General features: G+C 33.6%; 1 protein-coding gene across 1 annotated transcript; it reads right to left on the minus strand.

Moving 5' to 3' along the window:
* Positions 1-9,928: 9,928 nt before the first annotated feature.
* On the minus strand, positions 9,929-21,084 carry LOC113098329 (uncharacterized). The gene is made up of 17 exons (XM_026263358.1): positions 20,804-21,084; positions 20,621-20,713; positions 18,844-20,024; positions 18,231-18,450; positions 17,747-17,912; positions 17,272-17,354; positions 17,094-17,172; positions 16,652-16,706; positions 15,795-15,894; positions 15,455-15,583; positions 13,219-13,353; positions 13,069-13,137; positions 12,892-12,983; positions 11,694-11,820; positions 10,696-10,816; positions 10,541-10,614; positions 9,929-10,195 (listed from the first exon to the last, which is right to left on the minus strand). Exons 1-17 carry the CDS (start codon positions 20,885-20,887, stop codon positions 10,085-10,087), a joined length of 2,919 nt encoding a protein of 972 aa, XP_026119143.1. The 5' UTR covers positions 20,888-21,084; the 3' UTR covers positions 9,929-10,084.
* Between the last annotated feature and the right edge of the window lie 707 nt (positions 21,085-21,791).

Below are 21,791 nucleotides of genomic sequence, written 5' to 3' on the forward strand. Positions count from 1 at the left end.
CAATCTCAGATAAATGTACTTTCACAATTGTATGTCAATCTACAGAGGAATATTAAAGTTAGCTGTTGAATATGACTCTTTTTACCAAATAATAAATCAATGTCTCTCAATATGGTTCTTAACAACACAGTTTTAAATGCCCATTTATTTACATGTAAAATATAAGAAACTTCCCTTTAACAGAAAAGGAATATTAATAAATCAAACCCCTTGTTGCAAATAAAGCAGCAGTTATAATTTGACAGATAAACACATTAACTCACGTGGGCCCACACACACACACACATACACACCCAATCACGCTCACCCCTCGTTGCAGGCCTGTAACCGTTGCTCGCGTGCGTTGTGGCCACAAAACAAAAAGATAATTGGCCGCTTCACTCCGAAGAGCCAAATAAATATTAAACTGAAATACCTTAACCGTAGTGAAGAGTCCTCCCTTGTTAGGAAACTTTAATCCCTCGGTTCTCACACTGCGGTCAAGCCAGCCGCACTTCAGAAAAACACCGTCAAGCCAGCCGCGAGTGAAATTTAGATGCGCGTGTATTACTATAATTACGGCAATAGCAAGAACAACAGAGAGGGAACGCGCTTTCAGAGCGCTTTTCATCTATACGTTCAGATTTGATAAATGACGACCTTTTTTGCCCATCTGCTCTAATATTCGTGTAACTTATTGTTTTCCTTGACTGCTCTGTATTACTATAATTTTCAGCCTTTCAAAGCATTACAATTATTAGTAGAAAACGAGATATGGGACATTCATTGATTTAGAAGACACTTTTTTATGATGAGAAAGAAGCAATTAAAGGTCAGTTCTTAAAGAAGACATCCCATACTATATCCATACCTCACATAAAACCATTTTACAGGAGCCTTTTAGAGATATAGGATAATATTACACTTTACAAGTCTTTTAAGATCCCATTTCTAACAAGTAGAAAAAAACAATGGTCAGTTCTTATAAGGGACATCGCATACTATATGCAAACTTCATATCAAACCATTCTACTGCAGCATTTTGGAGATATTGGACATTAGTACACTTTAAAGGGCCATAAAAGATCCAATGTCTAATAAGTAGAAAAAACAATAGTTGGTTCTTATAAGGGACGTCCCATACCATATGCACACCTCATATCAAACCATTGTACAACAGCATTTTTGAGATATGGGACATTATTACACTTTAAAGGGTTATAAAGATCACATTTCTAATAAATAGAAAAAAACAACGGTCAGTTCTTATCAGGGACGTCCCATACTATATACACAAAAAATCATTTTGCTGCAGCATTTTTGAGATATCGGTCCATATGGCGATTTAGAGGGCTATAAAGACCCCTATAGCGGAGTACAAAACTTTTTATCCACGGGAAGAAGGAGGCGAAAACCGGCCGTCAATCAAATGAAGCTTTTAATTACAAAATAAACACAAAACACTGCGACAGCCCTTCACGGACGACTGTCGCTTACAAACAAAAACCAAACACAAACTAAAATCATGGCCTGGCCTGGCCTGGCCCTCTCTCGTTGTTCACTGTCGTCGCCCCTCTTTTGTATCCTTCCATCTCCACCGCGGGACGCGAGACCAGTGAGTGGAGCAGGCGTCGCTCATTTCCAGTCACTCCACTGGCCTCGTTCCGTTCTCATGGCTCGCGGCCCTGCCCCACTCATCACAACCCTATTTCTAATAAGTAGAAAAAAAACAAAGGTCAGTTCATATAAGGGACATCCCAAACTATATGCAAACCTCATATCAAACCATTTTACTGCAGCATTTTTGAGATATGCGTCCATATCGCGATTTAGAGGGCTATAAAGTCAACATTTCTAATAAGTAGAAAAAAACAAAGGTCAGTTCTTACCAGGGACGTCACATACTATATGCACCCTTCATATGAAACCATTTTACTGCAGCATTTTTGAGATATGGGACAATACAATGATTTAGAAGGCGATAAAGACACCATTTCTAATAAGTAGAAAAAAACAATAGTCAGTTCTTATCAGGGACATCCCATACTATATGCACACTTCATATGAAACCATTTTACTGCATCATTTTTAAGATATGGGACAATACAATGATTTAGATGGCTATAAAGACACCATTTCTAATAAGTAGAAAAAAACAATAGTCTGTTCCTATAAGGGATGTCCCATACTATATGCACACCTCATATAAAAACCTTTTACTGCAGCATTTTTGAGATATGGGTCCAAATGGTGATTTCGATGGCTATAAAGACACCATTTCTAATAAGTAGAAAAAAATAATGGTCAGTTCTCATCAGTGACGTCCCGTACTATGAGCACATCTCATATCAAACCATTTTACTGCAGCATTTTCCAGAAATGGGAAATTACACTTTAACGGGCTGTAAAGATCCCATTTCTAATAAGTAGAAAAAAACAATGGTCAGATCTTATAAAGGACATACCATACTATATGCACACCTCATATCAAACCATTTTACTGCAGCATTTTCGATATATGGGACATTATTACACTTTAAAGGGCTATAAAGATCCCATTTCTAATAAGTAGAAAAAAACAAAAGTCAGTTCTTATCAGGGACATCCAATACTTTATGCACACCTCATATCAAAACATTTTACTGCAGCATTTTCAAGATATGGGACATTATTACACTTTAAAGGGCTATAAAGATCCCATTTCTAATAAGTAGAAAAAAAGAATAGTCAGTTCTTATCAGGGACGTCCCATACTATATGCACACATCATATCAAACCATTTTACTGCAGCATTTTGGAGATATGGGTCCAAATGGTGATTTGGAGGGCTATAAAGACATAATTTCTAATAAGTAGAAAAAAACAACGGTCAGTTCTTATCAGGGACGTCCCATACTATATGCACCCTTCATATGAAACCATTTTACTGCAGCATTTTTAAGATACGAGACATTTTTACACTTTAGAGGGCTATAAAGACACCATTTCTAATAAGTAGAAAAAAACAAAGGTCAGTTCTTATCAGGGACGTCACGTACTATATGCACCCTTCATATGAAACCGTTTTACTGCAGCATTTTCGAGATATGGGTCCATGTGGCAATTTAGAAGGCTATAAAGACCCCATTTCTAATAAGTAGAAAAAAACAATGGTCTGTTCTTATAAAGGACATGCCATACTATATGCACACCTCATATCAAAACATTTTACTGCAGCATTTTTAAGATACGAGACATTTTTACACTTTAGAGGGCTATAAAGACACCATTTCTAATAAGTAGAAAAAAACAAAGGTCAGTTCTTATCAGGGACGTCACATACTATATGCACCCTTCATATGAAACCATTTTACTGCAGCATTTTCAAGATATGGGACATTATTACACTTTAAAGGGCTATAAAGATCCCATTTCTAATAAGTAGAAAAAAACAAAAGTCATTTCTTATCAGGGACATCCCATACTTTATGCACACCTCATATCAAAACATTTTACTGCAGCATTTTCAAGATATGGGACATTATTACACTTTAAAGGGCTATAAAGATCCCATTTCTAATAAGTAGAAAAAAAGAATAGTCAGTTCTTATCAGGGACGTCCCATACTATATGCACACCTCATATCAAAACATTTTACTGCAGCATTTTTAAGATATGGGACAATACAATGATTTAGATGGCTATAAAGACACCATTTCTAATAAGTAGAAAAAAAGAATAGTCAGTTCTTATCAGGGACGTCCCATACTATATGCACACCTCATATCAAACCATTTTACTGCAGCATTTTCAAGATATGGGACATTATTACACTTTAAAGGGCTATAAAGATCCCATTTCTAATAAGTAGAAAAAAAGAATAGTCAGTTCTTATCAGGGACGTCCCATACTATATGCACACATCATATCAAAGCATTTTACTGCAGCATTTTTGAGATATGGGCCCAAATGGTGATTTGTAGGGCTATAAAGACATAATTTCTAATAAGTAGAAAAAAACAATGGTCAGTTCTTATAAAGGACATGCCATACTATATGCACACCTCATATCAAACCATTTTACTGCAGCATTTTCGAGATATGGGACATTATTACACTTTAAAGGGCTATAAAGATCCCATTTCTTATAAGTAGAAAAAAACAATGGTCTGTTCCTATAAGGCACGTCCCATACTATATGCACACCTCATATCAAACCATTTTACTGCAGCATTTTTGAGATATGGGTCCAAATGGTGATTTGGAGGGCTATAAAGACATCATTTCTAATAAGTAGAAAAAAACAATGGTCAGTTCTTACAAAGGACATGCCATACTATATGCAAACCCCATATCAAACCATTTTACTGCAGCATTTTTCAGATATGGGACAATACTATGATTTAGAGGGCTATAAAGACACCATTTGTAATAAGTAGAAAAAACAATAGTCAGTTCTTATCAGGGACGTCACATACTATATGCACCCTTCATATGAAACCATTTTACCGCAGCATTTTTGAGATATGGGACAATACAATGATTTAGAAGGCGATAAAGACACCATTTCTAATAAGTAGAAAAAAACAATAGTCAGTTCTTATCAGGGACATCCCATACTATATGCACACTTCATATGAAACCATTTTACTGCAGCATTTTTAAGATATGGGACAATACAATGATTTAGATGGCTATAAAGACACCATTTCTAATAAGTAGAAAAAAACAATAGTCTGTTCCTATAAGGGATGTCCCATACTATATGCACACCTCATATAAAAACCTTTTACTGCAGCATTTTTGAGATATGGGTCCAAATGGTGATTTCGATGGCTATAAAGACACCATTTCTAATAAGTAGAAAAAAATAATGGTCAGTTCTCATCAGTGACGTCCCATACTATGAGCACATCTCATTTCAAACCATTTTACTGCAGCATTTTCCAGAAATGGGAAATTACACTTTAACGGGCTGTAAAGATCCCATTTCTAATAAGTAGAAAAAAACAATGGTCAGATCTTATAAAGGACATACCATACTATATGCACACCTCATATCAAACCATTTTACTGCAGCATTTTCGAGATATGGGACATTATTACACTTTAAAGGGCTATAAAGATCCCATTTCTAATAAGTAGAAAAAAACAAAAGTCAGTTCTTATCAGGGACATCCCATACTATATGCACACCTCATATCAAACAATTTTACTGCAGCATTTTCAAGATATGGGACATTATTATACTTTAAAGGGCTATAAAGATCCCATTTCTAATAAGTAGAAAAAAAGAATAGTCAGTTCTTATCAGGGACGTCCCATACTATATGCACACCTCATATCAAAACATTTTACTGCAGCATTTTTAAGATACGAGACATTTTTACACTTTAGAGGGCTATAAAGACACCATTTCTAATAAGTAGAAAAAAACAATGGTCTGTCCCTGTAAGGGACATCCCATACAATATGCACACCTCATATCAAACCATTTTACTGCAGCATTTTTGAGATATGGGTCCATGTGGCAATTTAGAAGGCTATAAAGACCCCATTTCTAATAAGTAGAAAAAAACAATGGTCTGTTCTTATAAAGGACATGCCATACTATATGCACACCTCATATCAAACCATTTTACTGCAGCATTTTTAAGATACGAGACATTTTGACAATTTAGAGGGCTATAAAGACACCATTTCTAATAAGTAGAAAAAAACAAAGGTCAGATCTTATCAGGGACGTCACATACTATATGCACCCTTCATATGAAACCATTTTACTGCAGCATTTTCGAGATATGGGACATTATTACACTTTAAAGGGCTATAAAGATCCCATTTCTAATAAGTAGAAAAAAACAAAAGTCAGTTCTTATCAGGGACATCCCATACTTTATGCACACCTCATATCAAAACATTTTACTGCAGCATTTTCAATATATGGGACATTATTACACTTTAAAGGGCTATAAAGATCCCATTTCTAATAAGTAGAAAAAAAGAATAGTCAGTTCTTATCAGGGACGTCCCATACTATATGCACACCTCATATCAAACCATTTTACTGCAGCATTTTCAAGATATGGGACATTATTACACTTTAAAGGGCTATAAAGATCCCATTTCTAATAAGTAGAAAAAAAGAATAGTCAGTTCTTATCAGGGACGTCCCATACTATATGCACACCTCATATCAAAACATTTTACTGCAGCATTTTTGAGATATGAGACATTTTTACACTTTAGAGGGCTATAAAGACACCATTTCTAATAAGTAGAAAAAAACAATGGTCTGTCCCTGTAAGGGACATCCCATACAATATGCACACCTCATATCAAACCATTTTACTGCAGCATTTTTGAGATATGGGACCATACAATGATTTAGAGGGCTATAAAGACCCCGTTTCTAATAAGTAGAAAAAAAGAATAGTCAGTTCTTATCAGGGACGTCCCATACTATATGCACACCTCATATCAAAACATTTTACTGCAGCATTTTTAAGATATGGGACAATACAATGATTTAGATGGCTATAAAGACACCATTTCTAATAAGTAGAAAAAAAGAATAGTCAGTTCTTATCAGGGACGTCCCATACTATATGCACACCTCATATCAAACCATTTTACTGCAGCATTTTCAAGATATGGGACATTATTACACTTTAAAGGGCTATAAAGATCCCATTTCTAATAAGTAGAAAAAAAGAATAGTCAGTTCTTATCAGGGACGTCCCATACTATATGGACACATCATATCAAAGCATTTTACTGCAGCATTTTTGAGATATGGGCCCAAATGGTGATTTGTAGGGCTATAAAGACATAATTTCTAATAAGTAGAAAAAAACAATGGTCAGTTCTTATAAAGGACATGCCATACTATATGCACACCTCATATCAAACCATTTTACTGCAGCATTTTCGAGATATGGGACATTATTACACTTTAAAGGGCTATAAAGATCCCATTTCTTATAAGTAGAAAAAAACAATGGTCTGTTCCTATAAGGCACGTCCCATACTATATGCACACCTCATATCAAACCATTTTACTGCAGCATTTTTGAGATATGGGTCCAAATGGTGATTTGGAGGGCTATAAAGACATCATTTCTAATAAGTAGAAAAAAACAATGGTCAGTTCTTACAAAGGACATGCCATACTATATGCAAACCCCATATCAAACCATTTTACTGCAGCATTTTTCAGATATGGGACAATACTATGATTTAGAGGGCTATAAAGACACCATTTGTAATAAGTAGAAAAAACAATAGTCAGTTCTTATCAGGGACGTCACATACTATATGCACCCTTCATATGAAACCATTTTACCGCAGCATTTTTGAGATATGGGACAATACAATGATTTAGAAGGCGATAAAGACACCATTTCTAATAAGTAGAAAAAAACAATAGTCAGTTCTTATCAGGGACATCCCATACTATATGCACACTTCATATGAAACCATTTTACTGCAGCATTTTTAAGATATGGGACAATACAATGATTTAGATGGCTATAAAGACACCATTTCTAATAAGTAGAAAAAAACAATAGTCTGTTCCTATAAGGGATGTCCCATACTATATGCACACCTCATATAAAAACCTTTTACTGCAGCATTTTTGAGATATGGGTCCAAATGGTGATTTCGATGGCTATAAAGACACCATTTCTAATAAGTAGAAAAAAATAATGGTCAGTTCTCATCAGTGACGTCCCATACTATGAGCACATCTCATTTCAAACCATTTTACTGCAGCATTTTCCAGAAATGGGAAATTACACTTTAACGGGCTGTAAAGATCCCATTTCTAATAAGTAGAAAAAAACAATGGTCAGATCTTATAAAGGACATACCATACTATATGCACACCTCATATCAAACCATTTTACTGCAGCATTTTCGAGATATGGGACATTATTACACTTTAAAGGGCTATAAAGATCCCATTTCTAATAAGTAGAAAAAAACAAAAGTCAGTTCTTATCAGGGACATCCCATACTATATGCACACCTCATATCAAACCATTTTACTGCAGCATTTTCAAGATATGGGACATTATTATACTTTAAAGGGCTATAAAGATCCCATTTGTAATAAGTAGAAAAAAAGAATAGTCAGTTCTTATCAGGGACGTCCCATACTATATGCACACCTCATATCAAACCATTTTACTGCAGCATTTTCAAGATACGAGACATTTTTACACTTTAGAGGGCTATAAAGATCCCATTTCTAATAAGTAGAAAAAAACAATGGTCTGTCCCTGTAAGGGACATCCCATACAATATGCACACCTCATATCAAACCATTTTACTGCAGCATTTTTGAGATATGGGTCCATGTGGCAATTTAGAAGGCTATAAAGACCCCATTTCTAATAAGTAGAAAAAAACAATGGTCTGTTCTTATAAAGGACATGCCATACTATATGCACACCTCATATCAAACCATTTTACTGCAGCATTTTTAAGATACGAGACATTTTGACAATTTAGAGGGCTATAAAGACACCATTTCTAATAAGTAGAAAAAAACAAAGGTCAGATCTTATCAGGGACGTCACATACTATATGCACCCTTCATATGAAACCATTTTACTGCAGCATTTTCGAGATATGGGACATTATTACACTTTAAAGGGCTATAAAGATCCCATTTCTAATAAGTAGAAAAAACAAAAGTCAGTTCTTATCAGGGACGTCCCATACTATATGCACACCTCATATCAAAACATTTTACTGCAGCATTTTTAAGATATGGGACAATACAATGATTTAGATGGCTATAAAGACACCATTTCTAATAAGTAGAAAAAAACAATGGTCTGTCCCTGTAAGGGACATCCCATACAATATGCACACCTCATATCAAACCATTTTACTGCAGCATTTTTGAGATATGGGTCCATGTGGCAATTTAGAAGGCTATAAAGACCCCATTTCTAATAAGTAGAAAAAAACAATGGTCAGTTCTTATAAAGGACATGCCATACTATATGCACACCTCATATCAAACCATTTTACTGCAGCATTTTTAAGATACGAGACATTTTGACACTTTAGAGGGCTATAAAGACACCATTTCTAATAAGTAGAAAAAAACAAAGGTCAGATCTTATCAGGGACGTCACATACTATATGCACCCTTCATATGAAACCGTTTTACTGCAGCATTTTCGAGATATGGGACATTATTACACTTTAAAGGGCTATAAAGATCCCATTTCTAATAAGTAGAAAAAAACAAAAGTCAGTTCTTATCAGGGACATCCCATACTATATGCACACCTCATATCAAACCATTTTACTGCAGCATTTTCAAGATATGGGACATTATTACACTTTAAAGGGCTATAAAGATCCCATTTCTAATAAGTAGAAAAAAACAATAGTCAGTTCTTATCAGGGACGTCCCATACTATATGCACACTTCATATGAAACCATTTTACTGCAGCATTTTTGAGATATGGGTCCAAATGCTGATTTGGAGGGCTATAAAGACACAATTTCTAATAAGTAGAAAAAACCAATGGTCTGTTCCTGTAGGGGACGACCCATACTGTATGCAAACCTCATGTCAAACCATTTTACTGCAGCATTTTTGAGAAATGGGACCATACCATGATTTAGAGGGCTATAAAGACACAATTTCTAATAAGTAGAAAAAACAACGGTCAGTTCTTAAAAGGGACATCCTATACTATATGCACACCTCATATCAAACCATTTTACTGCAGCATTTTCGAGATATGGGACCATACCATGATTTAGAGGGCTATAAAGACACCATTTCTAATAAGTACAAAAAACCAATAGTATTTTACTGTAAGGGATGTCCCATACTGTATGCACACCTCATATGATACCATTTTACTGCAGCATTTTGGAGACTTTGAGATTTTGATTTTGAGAAAATTATGCAAACAGAAACAATGAAAGAATGATGCATCTGATTAAAATGTATTTATTGTTATAAAAATGAAACCAATGTTGTCTCCATTTCAACAAAAAACAGTCATTGAATAAAATAAAATGTATAAAATTAAGTAAAAAAAAAATGTACTGATATACACAGCTTTGGTTTATCATGTAGGTAAGTCTGTTTTACTCACAGACTGCACAGAACCACTTTCTTTTTTTAAATTTGTTTAGGTCTTCTTTGTTTATGTTGACACACTGAAAGTGAAACCACCTTTCACATTTGCTGCACTGAATCTGTTTAGGGAGAGAAGTGGTAATTAACCTTTTTATGCTTTCATATTTTTAAAAAAAAAAGAATACATTGAAAGTCACAGACAGGCCTTCCTACATTTGTAACTCTTCAGTAATAACAAATATAGCTTTCTAACTGTAAACATATATAATAATAATAATAATAAAAAAATAACATTCTATGTTTACATACAAATTTAACGTAACATTTGCAATAATGTTACTTTGACTGCAAAAGCATTACATTTCAGTTTTAATAATTATGTAATTAATTGTATAATTGACAATAGGGTCTCTATGTGTAATATTTAATATAATTAGCCAATTGTTATTAAAAATGACACAAACCCATGTGTTCAGACCCACAGAACCAGGAGGAGAATGTAGGCCACAAAAGGAGCAATGTTCCTTTGGGTCGAACGCTGTAATCAAAATATTACAAATCAGTTTTCTCTTTAAATTGTTCAAACTTTAACATACAGATGGATGGATGCAAAACATACCTGATGCTTGTAGGATTGTTACAGCCATGTCCTTACGAAGCTTTGCGAGGCTGCGCTTACATGAAGGTATTAGGATTTTGGATGGTGTCTGAGGAAAAGCCTCCACTACTTCCTTAGCCATCTTTTTAATCACATAAATCAAATGTAAATGCAAAACACATTAACTACAGCAGAATAATAAGTAAATATATAAACACTACTGAGGCTGTTCAAAAATGATCGTTATTGAAATGTTTCATAATCATAAAATTGCCAGTGGTGGTTTGTCAGCGGAGACAAGGGAGACAATGCTTCCCAGAATTTTTTTAGTAAAAATGGGAGGAAGATGATTTAATATTAATAAAATTCACAATTCCTTGATTTTATGTTTTTGTTTGTAACTTCACAGCTTTAATAACATAACAGGTTACTGAAGTTGGAAAGCACTGATTTTTTATCGTGAATATGCCAAATTTTCTGATTTAATTAGAAACAATAAGTGACAGAAACAAAGAGGGGGAGGCCAGGGGAAAGCTGAGCTCTTTTGCCTCCGTTGTTACAAATCTTTGCAAATCAGCATCTAGTGTTCACTTTCAGCACTGAGAAGTGTTGAGAAAAGAAACCTAGCGAGGGAGGTTAGCCTCTATTAGTAGTTATAATGAATATTTGACCCTCAAAAGATTTACCAAGCTCTCATTAAAACAGTACATATTTAAATTACAAATAAAGAGAAAACACACCTGAACTGGATAGGCTACAGCACTCACAGCTTAATTAAATGTTAATTCTTTTAACATTAACAGTACTTTTATGGATGTTTGATTCAGATGATAGGCCAGGTACATGCACTTATATTATCCTGGCTGTTTGTTTTCTGACTACAAGAAACCAAAAAGGCATTTTAAAGTAGTTAAGCAAATACTAATACTAAAATTTGGCAGGGATCCCCAGACCAATATAATTAGTGTGTCTCCACTATTTTAAAACCCATGAGCCACCACTGACATTTGCTTGGTTACCTGCATGACATAAACTCCGCAGCTGTAACCGTCTTCTTGGTTAGTGTGCTCTAAAACACCATGTGTCCATTCCACATCCACCCAGTCTGTCTTAGCATGCCGTATCTGACGCATTTTGAAGTACTGCCTACAAGTATGTGAGGAAAACCATGTAGCATGCACAATCAGCTGATACTGAATGAAAAAAAAATGGGATCAAAGTTGTATAAATGAAACTATATCAGGAGTTTCAAAATGAGGTTCATGGAATCAACAGGGGCCAAAAGACAGTTAATTAATGAATTAATTTAGTTCATCTGAAAATATTAATTAATACAATTTCTCAAAATATAATCTATAATTATTTTTTGAAATAATCACAATTGAACTATCATTAATATAATAGATGTTATAAATTCTTTAATTTACCATTCAATTATATAATTAGCTTTAATGAAAAAACAACACATTTCTAAAAATATGCAGGAGTATATGCATTTATTTGTTTGATTTAATAAATAACTAAATCAGTTTTTAACATTTATTTATATATTATATTTCATAATTTTCGATTTTAAAGAACTACTTCTACATTTATTAATGCATTTAAATATTACATTGTTATTTATGATGTGCGTGTCTTCATGTTTCAATATTATTATTATATTATGTACAAATTATTGTAGTATTACCTACATAATATTTACTTTAAGACGACAACAAATAAGATTAAAATCTTGATTAAAAAAATTAAAAAGTAAGATTGAAAGGTTGAAAATATGTACAACAGAAAACTGTATAAATTAAAACATTCAATACTAACAAAAAATATTAAAATGTAACTAATCAGATTAAATAACTTAAGCTTCTAAGTTAGTAAAATAAAATACTGAATTGACATATCAGTTGAATTAAGTTATCCAGCTATTACTCTGTACATTAATTGCTATATAAATATACATAAACATTAAAATAAACTAATAATACAACTGGCAGTCTTTTGCTATAGTGAGTATGAAAATGTTCATTATAATGAAAATGAAGGCATACTAATTTTGGATTTTTATTTTTAATTTTATTCATTTTATTAGATGTTTATAAAAGACAGGTGCCTTTTAAATTCCAGGATCATATTTGGGGGTCTTTGGCTGTATGATAATAATAATAATAATAATAATAATAATAATAATAATAATAATAATAATAATAAATACAACACCTGAATCTTTTGGCAGCAAGTTGAGAATCTTTCTCTTCTTCATTCCCTTGGGGATCCACCACAAACACTTTCTGCATATTCCTGTTGAGATACTAGTAAAAGCACGTCATTGGTCTCTTACCTATTTCCATAATTAATCAACTGCATTGTCTGCAACTTGACAATTGTTTTACACACCAGAAATTTCCAGTGGTTTCTGTTTACAATAAAGAATCCAATGAGAGCATCGTAATCGTCGAAGTTGACCTGCAAAATAGTTAAATGTTACAAATCAACTTCTCCTTCTGATCTTTTCTTCTTTATCGAATAACATTTATAAAGTCTCACCTTTTTTAAACTGTGACTTGACAGTGCAGACCTCTCCCCCAATACAACAACACCGGCAGAATAGTGGTTGAACAGAAAAATTTTTCGTCCATCGTCTTTTGCATTCAAGAGTGCTTGAAAATAGCATTCAATTGTCTGCAATCATTCAAGACAATTATGATTATGCCCTTAAAATGTTTTACCCTTAATAAATAACCAAATAAATAACAAATAACAATCAAATCTGGTCCTAGAGGGCCTGTGTAGAGTTTAGTTCTGATTCTAAATCTAATTAGGCATACTTCAAACTTCCAGTTAGGTCTGTTGAGGCAAGTTAAGGATAAATTCAGCAGAACATCAGACCTCCAGGGCTATACTCGAGGAGAACTAGTGAAATGTTAAAAGATGTAACAAAATGTATAAATGTAAAAAAATAAATAAATCCCGTGTCCAGACCAGTTTTTTTTTTTTTTTTTTGCCATGCATTGTTCATAGAGCTCATTAATTGTAGAGGTGCCTCGGGTGTTTGCAGTGTGTATACAGTATGTGTATGCAGTCAGCAGCGAGAGCGCATAAATATAACACGAAAGCACATTAAAATAATGCACGAGCGTGAATCTCTCTGTTTGCACGCAGATTTCCTTTGCGCTGTCACAAAACCAGACTTACTTGCTCAGATACAGACTTCTCTGCGCGGAGAGAGTATCGTGTCTCCTCTCACTTAAACTATGTCCTGTGCGCTCACTACTCTCTCTATGCTCATGTGTTAGATATTAATTATTTTCGCACATTTTTATTACTAGCCTTTTACCGCGTGCACTGTGAACGCTCTGATCCATTAACATGGGCTCAGAAAAAAGGCGCATTACAGACAGTGTATGAACCTGGAGTTAGGAACATGCCCAGTCTGTTCGGGTTCTCACGCTAGTCGCAATGCATTATGATTGGATCGGATAGCATACTGCGGGAGGTCAGGGCCACGGAAAATCATGCTATAAAGCGATTTAGAAATCGTGCACGCTCAAATCGTGATTTTATGATGATTTCTTTCAATCGCACAGCCCTACTATGGACTGGAAATGATCAGAAAATTATTGGCGGCCCACCTGCAATACCACCGCAACTGCGGACCACAGGTTGAAAACCACTGATGTAAGTATTTATAAATTATAATCATTTGCAATCATTCCACATTTGTTGTTTGTAGATACACATATTAATTTTCATATTTAGTGGCAAATGACTAAAAATAACATACAATACTGATTTAATTATTAAAAAAATTATTTTTGTGAAAGTAATATATAGCTAAATAGCTCAAATCAGTGCAAACACATGATGAATTGAAAACATAATAAATTTTTATTTGTTTCCTGAGTCAGTTTTTTTAATATATATATTATTAAAAAAGTAATTTAGCTCTGTAATAATTTGTATACTTTATATTTATCAATGTACTGAACTATCTAAACAATATTTATTATTATAATTCAGAACTATTGATGGACTTATTTTAACAGTTAACTATTTGTTACAAATAATTAATTTTTTTTAGCTATTTATTTATTTTCATATTTAATTATGTATTTAATAATTTATTTAAATATTTTAACATTTACATAATTAATTTTCATATTTTTTTCGGTAACACTATAATAACTTTCATTATTACATCATTAAAAACATTGTATACTGTTTAACTACTCATCAACACTATATATTTATTCACATATCTATACATATACTGTAAGGTAATGTGCTTTTTAATGTGAACTAATGAACTAGTAAACATTAACAAATGATTAAGAGATCATTAAAGTAAATTGACCAACCATATGATTACCAACTGTGATTATGAGCTATTGAATATATTAACATGAATAATTTGAAGATTACATTAACAAATAAACTTGTAATCACAGTATTATTTTTGTTAAATCATTTTCAGATTTTTAAAATGCATTGAATGTTTAATGACATTTGTAAACATTTACTAATGATCCATAAAGGATTATATATTTAATTATTAACAAATCATTTATGAAGCTTTGAATCAATCAACCATGTAAAAATCTTTGAAAGAATTAAAGAAAATGCATGATTATATGTATTGAAAGGTTGATGACATTAAGCATTTCAATGAACAATAAAAAATGTTCTGTTAATCTTTTTGTAAAAATATTATCTGTCCTTTTACATAAAAAATAGTTATAAAATGTATTAACACAATTTTAAACAAATTCATAAGTATGATTACCTCCCCATTTAACCAGTTGTGTGGTTGCAGGGTTTTGAAGTCTCTGTGGTGCAGTGTATATTTCCTATCCTTGTCAGTCGACTGAACCACTGCAACCACCACTTCAGTGTCCTTCAAATTCCACAGAGCCTTGAAAAAATGACATTGGTGGGAAAAGAATCATTAATGGCCATATTGTGTACTGCATTTAACACAGTCATTGCACAACATATCATAAAAAAGGACATATTTCTCCTACCTGTTTTTTTGTTATTAACATAATATAAAACACAGAATATTGTGTGAACAATATTTTTTATGTATAATTATTATTATGATTATTATTATTATTATTACTTACCTGCACAGTGTCATCATTAAGGATGTGACTTGTGGTCTTAGTGACACTGTCCTTTTTTTTCTTTTCTGGGCTTGGGCTCTCCAACTGAATCTTTTGATGGCTAAAAGGACAAAGAGGAAATCACAATTTAAATATCAGAAATGAGTAATGTATGTGTAGTGTGTGTAGTGTAATGTTATCATTCCCTTAGATTTGCCTCAACTTCACCTAGTCTTACCTGTGAAGTATTATACTCTACTCTGCCTTTACCCTCTTGTTTTTTTTTAGACTTGGCCTGCCCAGTAGAATCTTTTGAAGACTACAAGAACAGGCAGAATAACATTTTTGTTAATGATAAAATTACTTACATCTTCTTTTTACATACATATTTGAAATCAAAATAAGTATTCTATAGTAATTTAGTAGTAAAACTTTTAATATATTGAACGGAAGTTTTAATACAGTATATGCAATGAAAGTCTGAATATTGTATAAAAAATATGTGACGAAACTGGAATTGGGTGGATAATTGACTCTAAAGAGTTCACCTGCATTTTGAAATGTGAATTGTATCTTAGTGGAAAAACATTTAAAATAAATAAATTTGTGTAGTTCTGTAGTAATCTACATAGATGCCATTTTTGTTGACAATTACAAATGAGACAAAGGACATTATAATACCTATTATGCAATAAATATTTTAATCGCAGGATTATTACAGTTCACTAGAACCATAAAAAGTATGCTCTAGGCCCTTATGAGCACAGAATTTAGCTCTATTTTGTGTCTTTTTGCATCTTAATTGTCAAAAAGCACACACAACTCTGTAAAAATACATGTTCTATGATAATGAATGGTTCTTACCAAGTTTTGCTCACAAATTTCTTCTTTGTTTGTTGCCCATGATCCAGTTGTTTTTGTCAGCAGTCTGGGCTGCATAAAAAAGTACATTATGCATATCATAAGAATTTCTGTTCTGTGGTATGGACTGTATCAAAATACAGAGGAATACAAAATATTAACATCATCCTACTTTTTTTGTTTTCTTGAAAGGAAAAGCCTTTAGTAATGGTGATACATAAATGCCTTTCCTGGACTGCCTTCTTTGTCTCCAGCGCTCAACGTCCACCTTGTGTCTCTACAGAGAAAAGTTTAGAGACACTATAGAGTACATGATAATGCAATAAATCAAGGCAATTGTATTATTTACATGACAAATTAATACTTTTTTTTTTTTGATGGAATCTGAAAACTCCTTCAGCAAGGCACAATGTGTTTTTTGATAAATATGGACAAAATCGTCCAGCCTTGTGAACCGACGTCTTTGAAAGCGCACACGCTTCAGGTCCCACTGGCTTTTCTCCATGATGCCTTGTGTTTTGTTGTCACTGGTATAATTCTAAAATAAATAAAATAAAGTAAATTCTCACAATGTAAAAGACATACACATAAAGTTTTTTTAAGAACAGATGTTTTTCTAAAGCACTGAATCTCAGACCTGTGTGTCCAGCTGACAGCATCTCTCAAATTTCTTTGACAGATTTTGGTAGGCAGGACCCTTTCCATGGCGGCTCAAATTTCCTGAAAGACAGTATAATTGTTTAAATACTTACATTTGTAGTTATAATATAATCTATTGAATGTGTATATAAATACATATTTTGTGTCCAGGACAGTGTGATTATTAATGTAATTATTTTGCTTATTTGTTATTTTTTATACCAATGTTTTGTCTAACAGTTATGATTCATTAGACACATTGAAAGAAACACGGGAGTATAGTGGTCAGCGCAGACCCAAATGAGTCAAACAGGTGGAGCTTGACCCAGTCCTGGAAGTCTAGCTCCACCCATTAGCTATGCAGTGAGCAGCATCTCATTCAATTTCCTTACATGACCAATAATCAATCAGAAATTTCACATATTAAAAAACAAACAAACAAAATATAAATCAATAAATCATAGTACAGTTACCCAGCATAAGTGCGGACCAGAGAGGAGCCTGAGGCAGGAAGTGCTTCACCAGATTTGGCATAAATGTGGGAGAGTAGTACTCATTTGGCTCCCCCTTATCCTGCACAGGTGCATCGGCAATGATGTCCTCAAAGTGCCTCTGAAAAGGTGTAGGTCCCATGTCGAGCTGACAATTTATCACAATATTTTTTTTATACAAATTGGATTTGTGCCACTTTTCAGTATTACTGTATTATGTGTATTATGCATTATGCAAGTCAAATCTTCAAACAAAGCTTTACAAAATAGCTCCTAACATGCACACCCATGTATGGTGTTGTGTATTTCTTTGAAATATATAATGTTTTCTAAATATTTCTGCTTATTCATTAAGTATTGTACAATCTGTCCCTTTGTGCTGATACTTCAACAGAACTGACATAATTTACATTTAAGAAGACAATAATGATTTATTATCTTACATATATATATGACATATAAATACCTCTAAGTCCTCCTCTGTTACTTCTGTCAGATCACCAGAAATGCCCATGTTTAGCATCTTGGTCTGAAGATTGAGAAAATGTTTCTCCACATTCTCCCCGCACTGGGGGCTTGAGAAGACAACTGCCATGCTAAACAGAATGTCTTCCATTTCAACCAATGTAGCTGCAGATGTCAACAGGCCAAATACATGCATTGACAGTCGGTAGTTTTTGGGGGAACTGCGAGAAAAAAAGATTCTGGTAAGTACAGTATATACATTTTCAGAAATGTATTTTAAACTTTTCTCACAGATTTGTAATGAGTCAAATAAACAATTATAAATATATTTAAAAACCATCTGTTCTATGCAAGAACATCAGGAATCCTTGGCAATATAACAATGAAAATAATTTTCCTGCCAATAAAGCACATTTACGAGTATATTTTCAATAATTTTTGTAGGAATGTCACATGAAAAGGGAGAAGAGCAATGTACCCTTAGAAACCATGTGGATGTTTTAAAATAATAGAGGTTTAATTTTCTTTTGAAGGATAGTTGATGTTTCAGTGAAATCATTGCTTGATAAACATAATGTCTGAGTTAAATAGGACCTTTACTAATGTACACTTACTGTTTTTTACAGAAGACTTTGGCATTCCTCATCACATGGCTCAAGCAACGATGAAGAATAGGAACCTTCATTTTCTCATCCTTCAACTTTCCAGTTACAATGTCATAATAGACTTTGAGCAACTGGCCAAGAGATACTCTACAAAAACTGTAGGCAACAGCCTGAAGTAAAACAAGGGACCCATCACACATAATGAGTACTGGTCTCCCCTGTGATGTTTTTCCAAACAAACGATAATAATCCGTTTGAAATGACTGAAGAAAGTACATCACAGATGAGGTGGTGTGGTCACAAGTTACATAAGTTGCCACAGGAACTGGAGAGGCACCCTTGTTAGGATGCCTTACAACAAGCTCATAAACATAAAATGGGGCTGATCTTCCTTTACCCTTCTGTATGATGCTCCCTGTGGCATCGATGTAAACAACATCAGTTTTACATCGTTGGTGGAACAGACGGATGGAATCTTGTGACCACAGCATCACTCCTCGGGGATGCAAGATAACTTTCTGAAGAACTTTATCAGAATCGGTTCTCTCCTCTACCATTTTCTGAAGGCTGAGTACTTCATTATGATGACGGCGAGCTTTTTTCCTGCTGGTCCATGAGATGTTTTTAAGCACTGCAGGTGTAGGGGCGTTATCCCGACATCCTGACTCGAACACAGTGCTTTCTATTTTTTCGAGATTTTGTAAGTATAGGGCCCTTGGTAGTGTGGACTCTAATTGCTTGGCCAAAATATCCCTTTCATCAGCTCGCACGTGTCGTCTCCTCAGCTCCTCTACACTGTGACACACTTCATCACCTTGAAATGTGATGACTGCTTTCAGGGTACTTTCATGTGCTATTTTGACTTCCACACATACAGGGCAGTCTGTAAATGTACAGTACCCCAAGCAGTGGAAAAGGGGTCCCTTTCGTTTAGATCCCTTTGTCTTCAAATGGTGTCTTTTGAAGGCAATACTGCAGTAGGGGTGTACTGAATATATGCCTTTTGAAATTACATTTGTCCACTGGAGATCTGAGAATTGACACAGCTTTTGCCTGTTACTTAAGTCTGTCCAGATATCTCTGTTTACAAAAAAAAAACAAGGATGCCTTGGCAATTTGTGTCTGAAAAAGATGTCATCATTGTTGACATTACTGTCTTCAGATGTTGAGTGAGTATGTGTGCCCATGTCCTGTGAAAGAAAAGTTTAATTTGTATTTAAAAAATTTAATTGAAAAAAAAAAAAATGTATAATATCTGCTTTACTTTTCATATTAAAGATCTATGTTAAAACAAGGGAGTACATAATCTTAATAAATTTAATACAAAATACAGTAACTATAAAAATGTAAACAGTAGTTGCATTTTGTATATTTAATAGTAATTTCTCAAAGACAATAAACATTTGCAGTAAGTTAAGTTGCAGATATGTTATAAGTAGTTTTTAGTAATGAAAGCAAAAGTGTCTTTCTAGAATTACAAAGGTGGCATAGTTTGGTGGTTGGCCAAGGACTTTTAAAACATTGGGGCACAAACATTCTAACTAACTGTTTAATCTACAGGAGCATTTACCTTGGCATGAAGGAGAAATGCACTTTAATTTATTGCCTTCGACACTATACAAATAACTTTGAGATAACTGGGCAGGGCTATGCTGTGAAAAGTTCTTGATAATATAAAACAGGTGATGAATCAAACATTTTTTAATATATAATTAATAGTCACAACTGTATAAGCTACAAAGAGAACATCCTCAAAGGCATGTGAATTTTGTGCAGAAGTAATAACCTTTGGAGATGGGGAAACAGACTCTCTACTGTCACTGTCAGCATGGTTGCCGTGTAGTTCAAAAGGTGTAATTGGAAAAGTGTTTTGGGAAATCTAAATCGGAAAAAAAAATATCTGATGAGAATCTACTTGCATAGGGCCCAATTTACTTAAAGTTAAATGTAGCTTTATTACGTTACAAACCTTCTCTGAGGGTGAACTGGAAATCACAATGTCTCCTCCTTCTTCATTGAAGTTCAGGCCTTCTGCCAGTGCAGGGCTGTCCATACGTGCCCTCTACAGAATATACAGTATTTTTCAAATGACAGATGATGAATCCAAATAGAATTATCAGCACATATTCACAAGAATGACAAACAATATGGATACATGCTCAAAGGCATGTGAATTTTATGCAGAAGTAATAACCTTTGGAGATGGGCCAACAGGCTCTCCACTGTCACTGTCAGCATGGCTGCCGTGTGGCTCAGAAGGTGTCATTTGAAAAGTGTTTTGGAATTTCTAAATTAAACAGGGCAGCAAACAAACTTTACAGTGATAAATTCTTTACACTGAAGATGTTTAAAAAACAGCAATGACAATGAACTTGCTTTCGACCCAATGAACTTGAAGTTGAATGTTGCATAATTAAAATACAAACCTCCTGTAAGGGTGAACTGGAAATCTGTATGTCTCCTTCATTAATCAAATCTCCTTGAGAAGCCTGTGCAAGTCTATCTGTACAAGGTTCCTTGTGAATGAAAAGTATATAAAGACAAGAATGAAAAGTATATAAAGACATGAATGAAAAGTATATAAAGACAAGAATGAAAAGTATATAAAGACAAGAATAATATATACAATTATATAAAACTTTGTAAATACAGAAATGTATTTTCCTTCACTTTAACAATCAAAATCAGCCAAAATGTGTTGTTCCCCAACATACTATATGTACTGTAATATTTTTATTTGTTCATTTTTTTTATTTTTTGTAACCTTTTTTTTCTTCAGTTTTTATGTGTTTTAAATAAAGTAAAGAAAAATAAATATATAATTAACAACATTTTTAATGTAAAGAAATCTCTCTGGGAACTCCTTCAAGACTGTTGAAGACCATTTCAGGTGACTACCTCTTGAAGCTCATCAAGAGAATGCCAAGCTGTTTCACACTTTTTTGTTATGTATATAA

This window comes from Carassius auratus, unplaced genomic scaffold (genome assembly GCF_003368295.1).
Source record: "Carassius auratus strain Wakin unplaced genomic scaffold, ASM336829v1 scaf_tig00216514, whole genome shotgun sequence".
NCBI classification, from domain to species: Eukaryota; Metazoa; Chordata; class Actinopteri; order Cypriniformes; family Cyprinidae; genus Carassius; species Carassius auratus.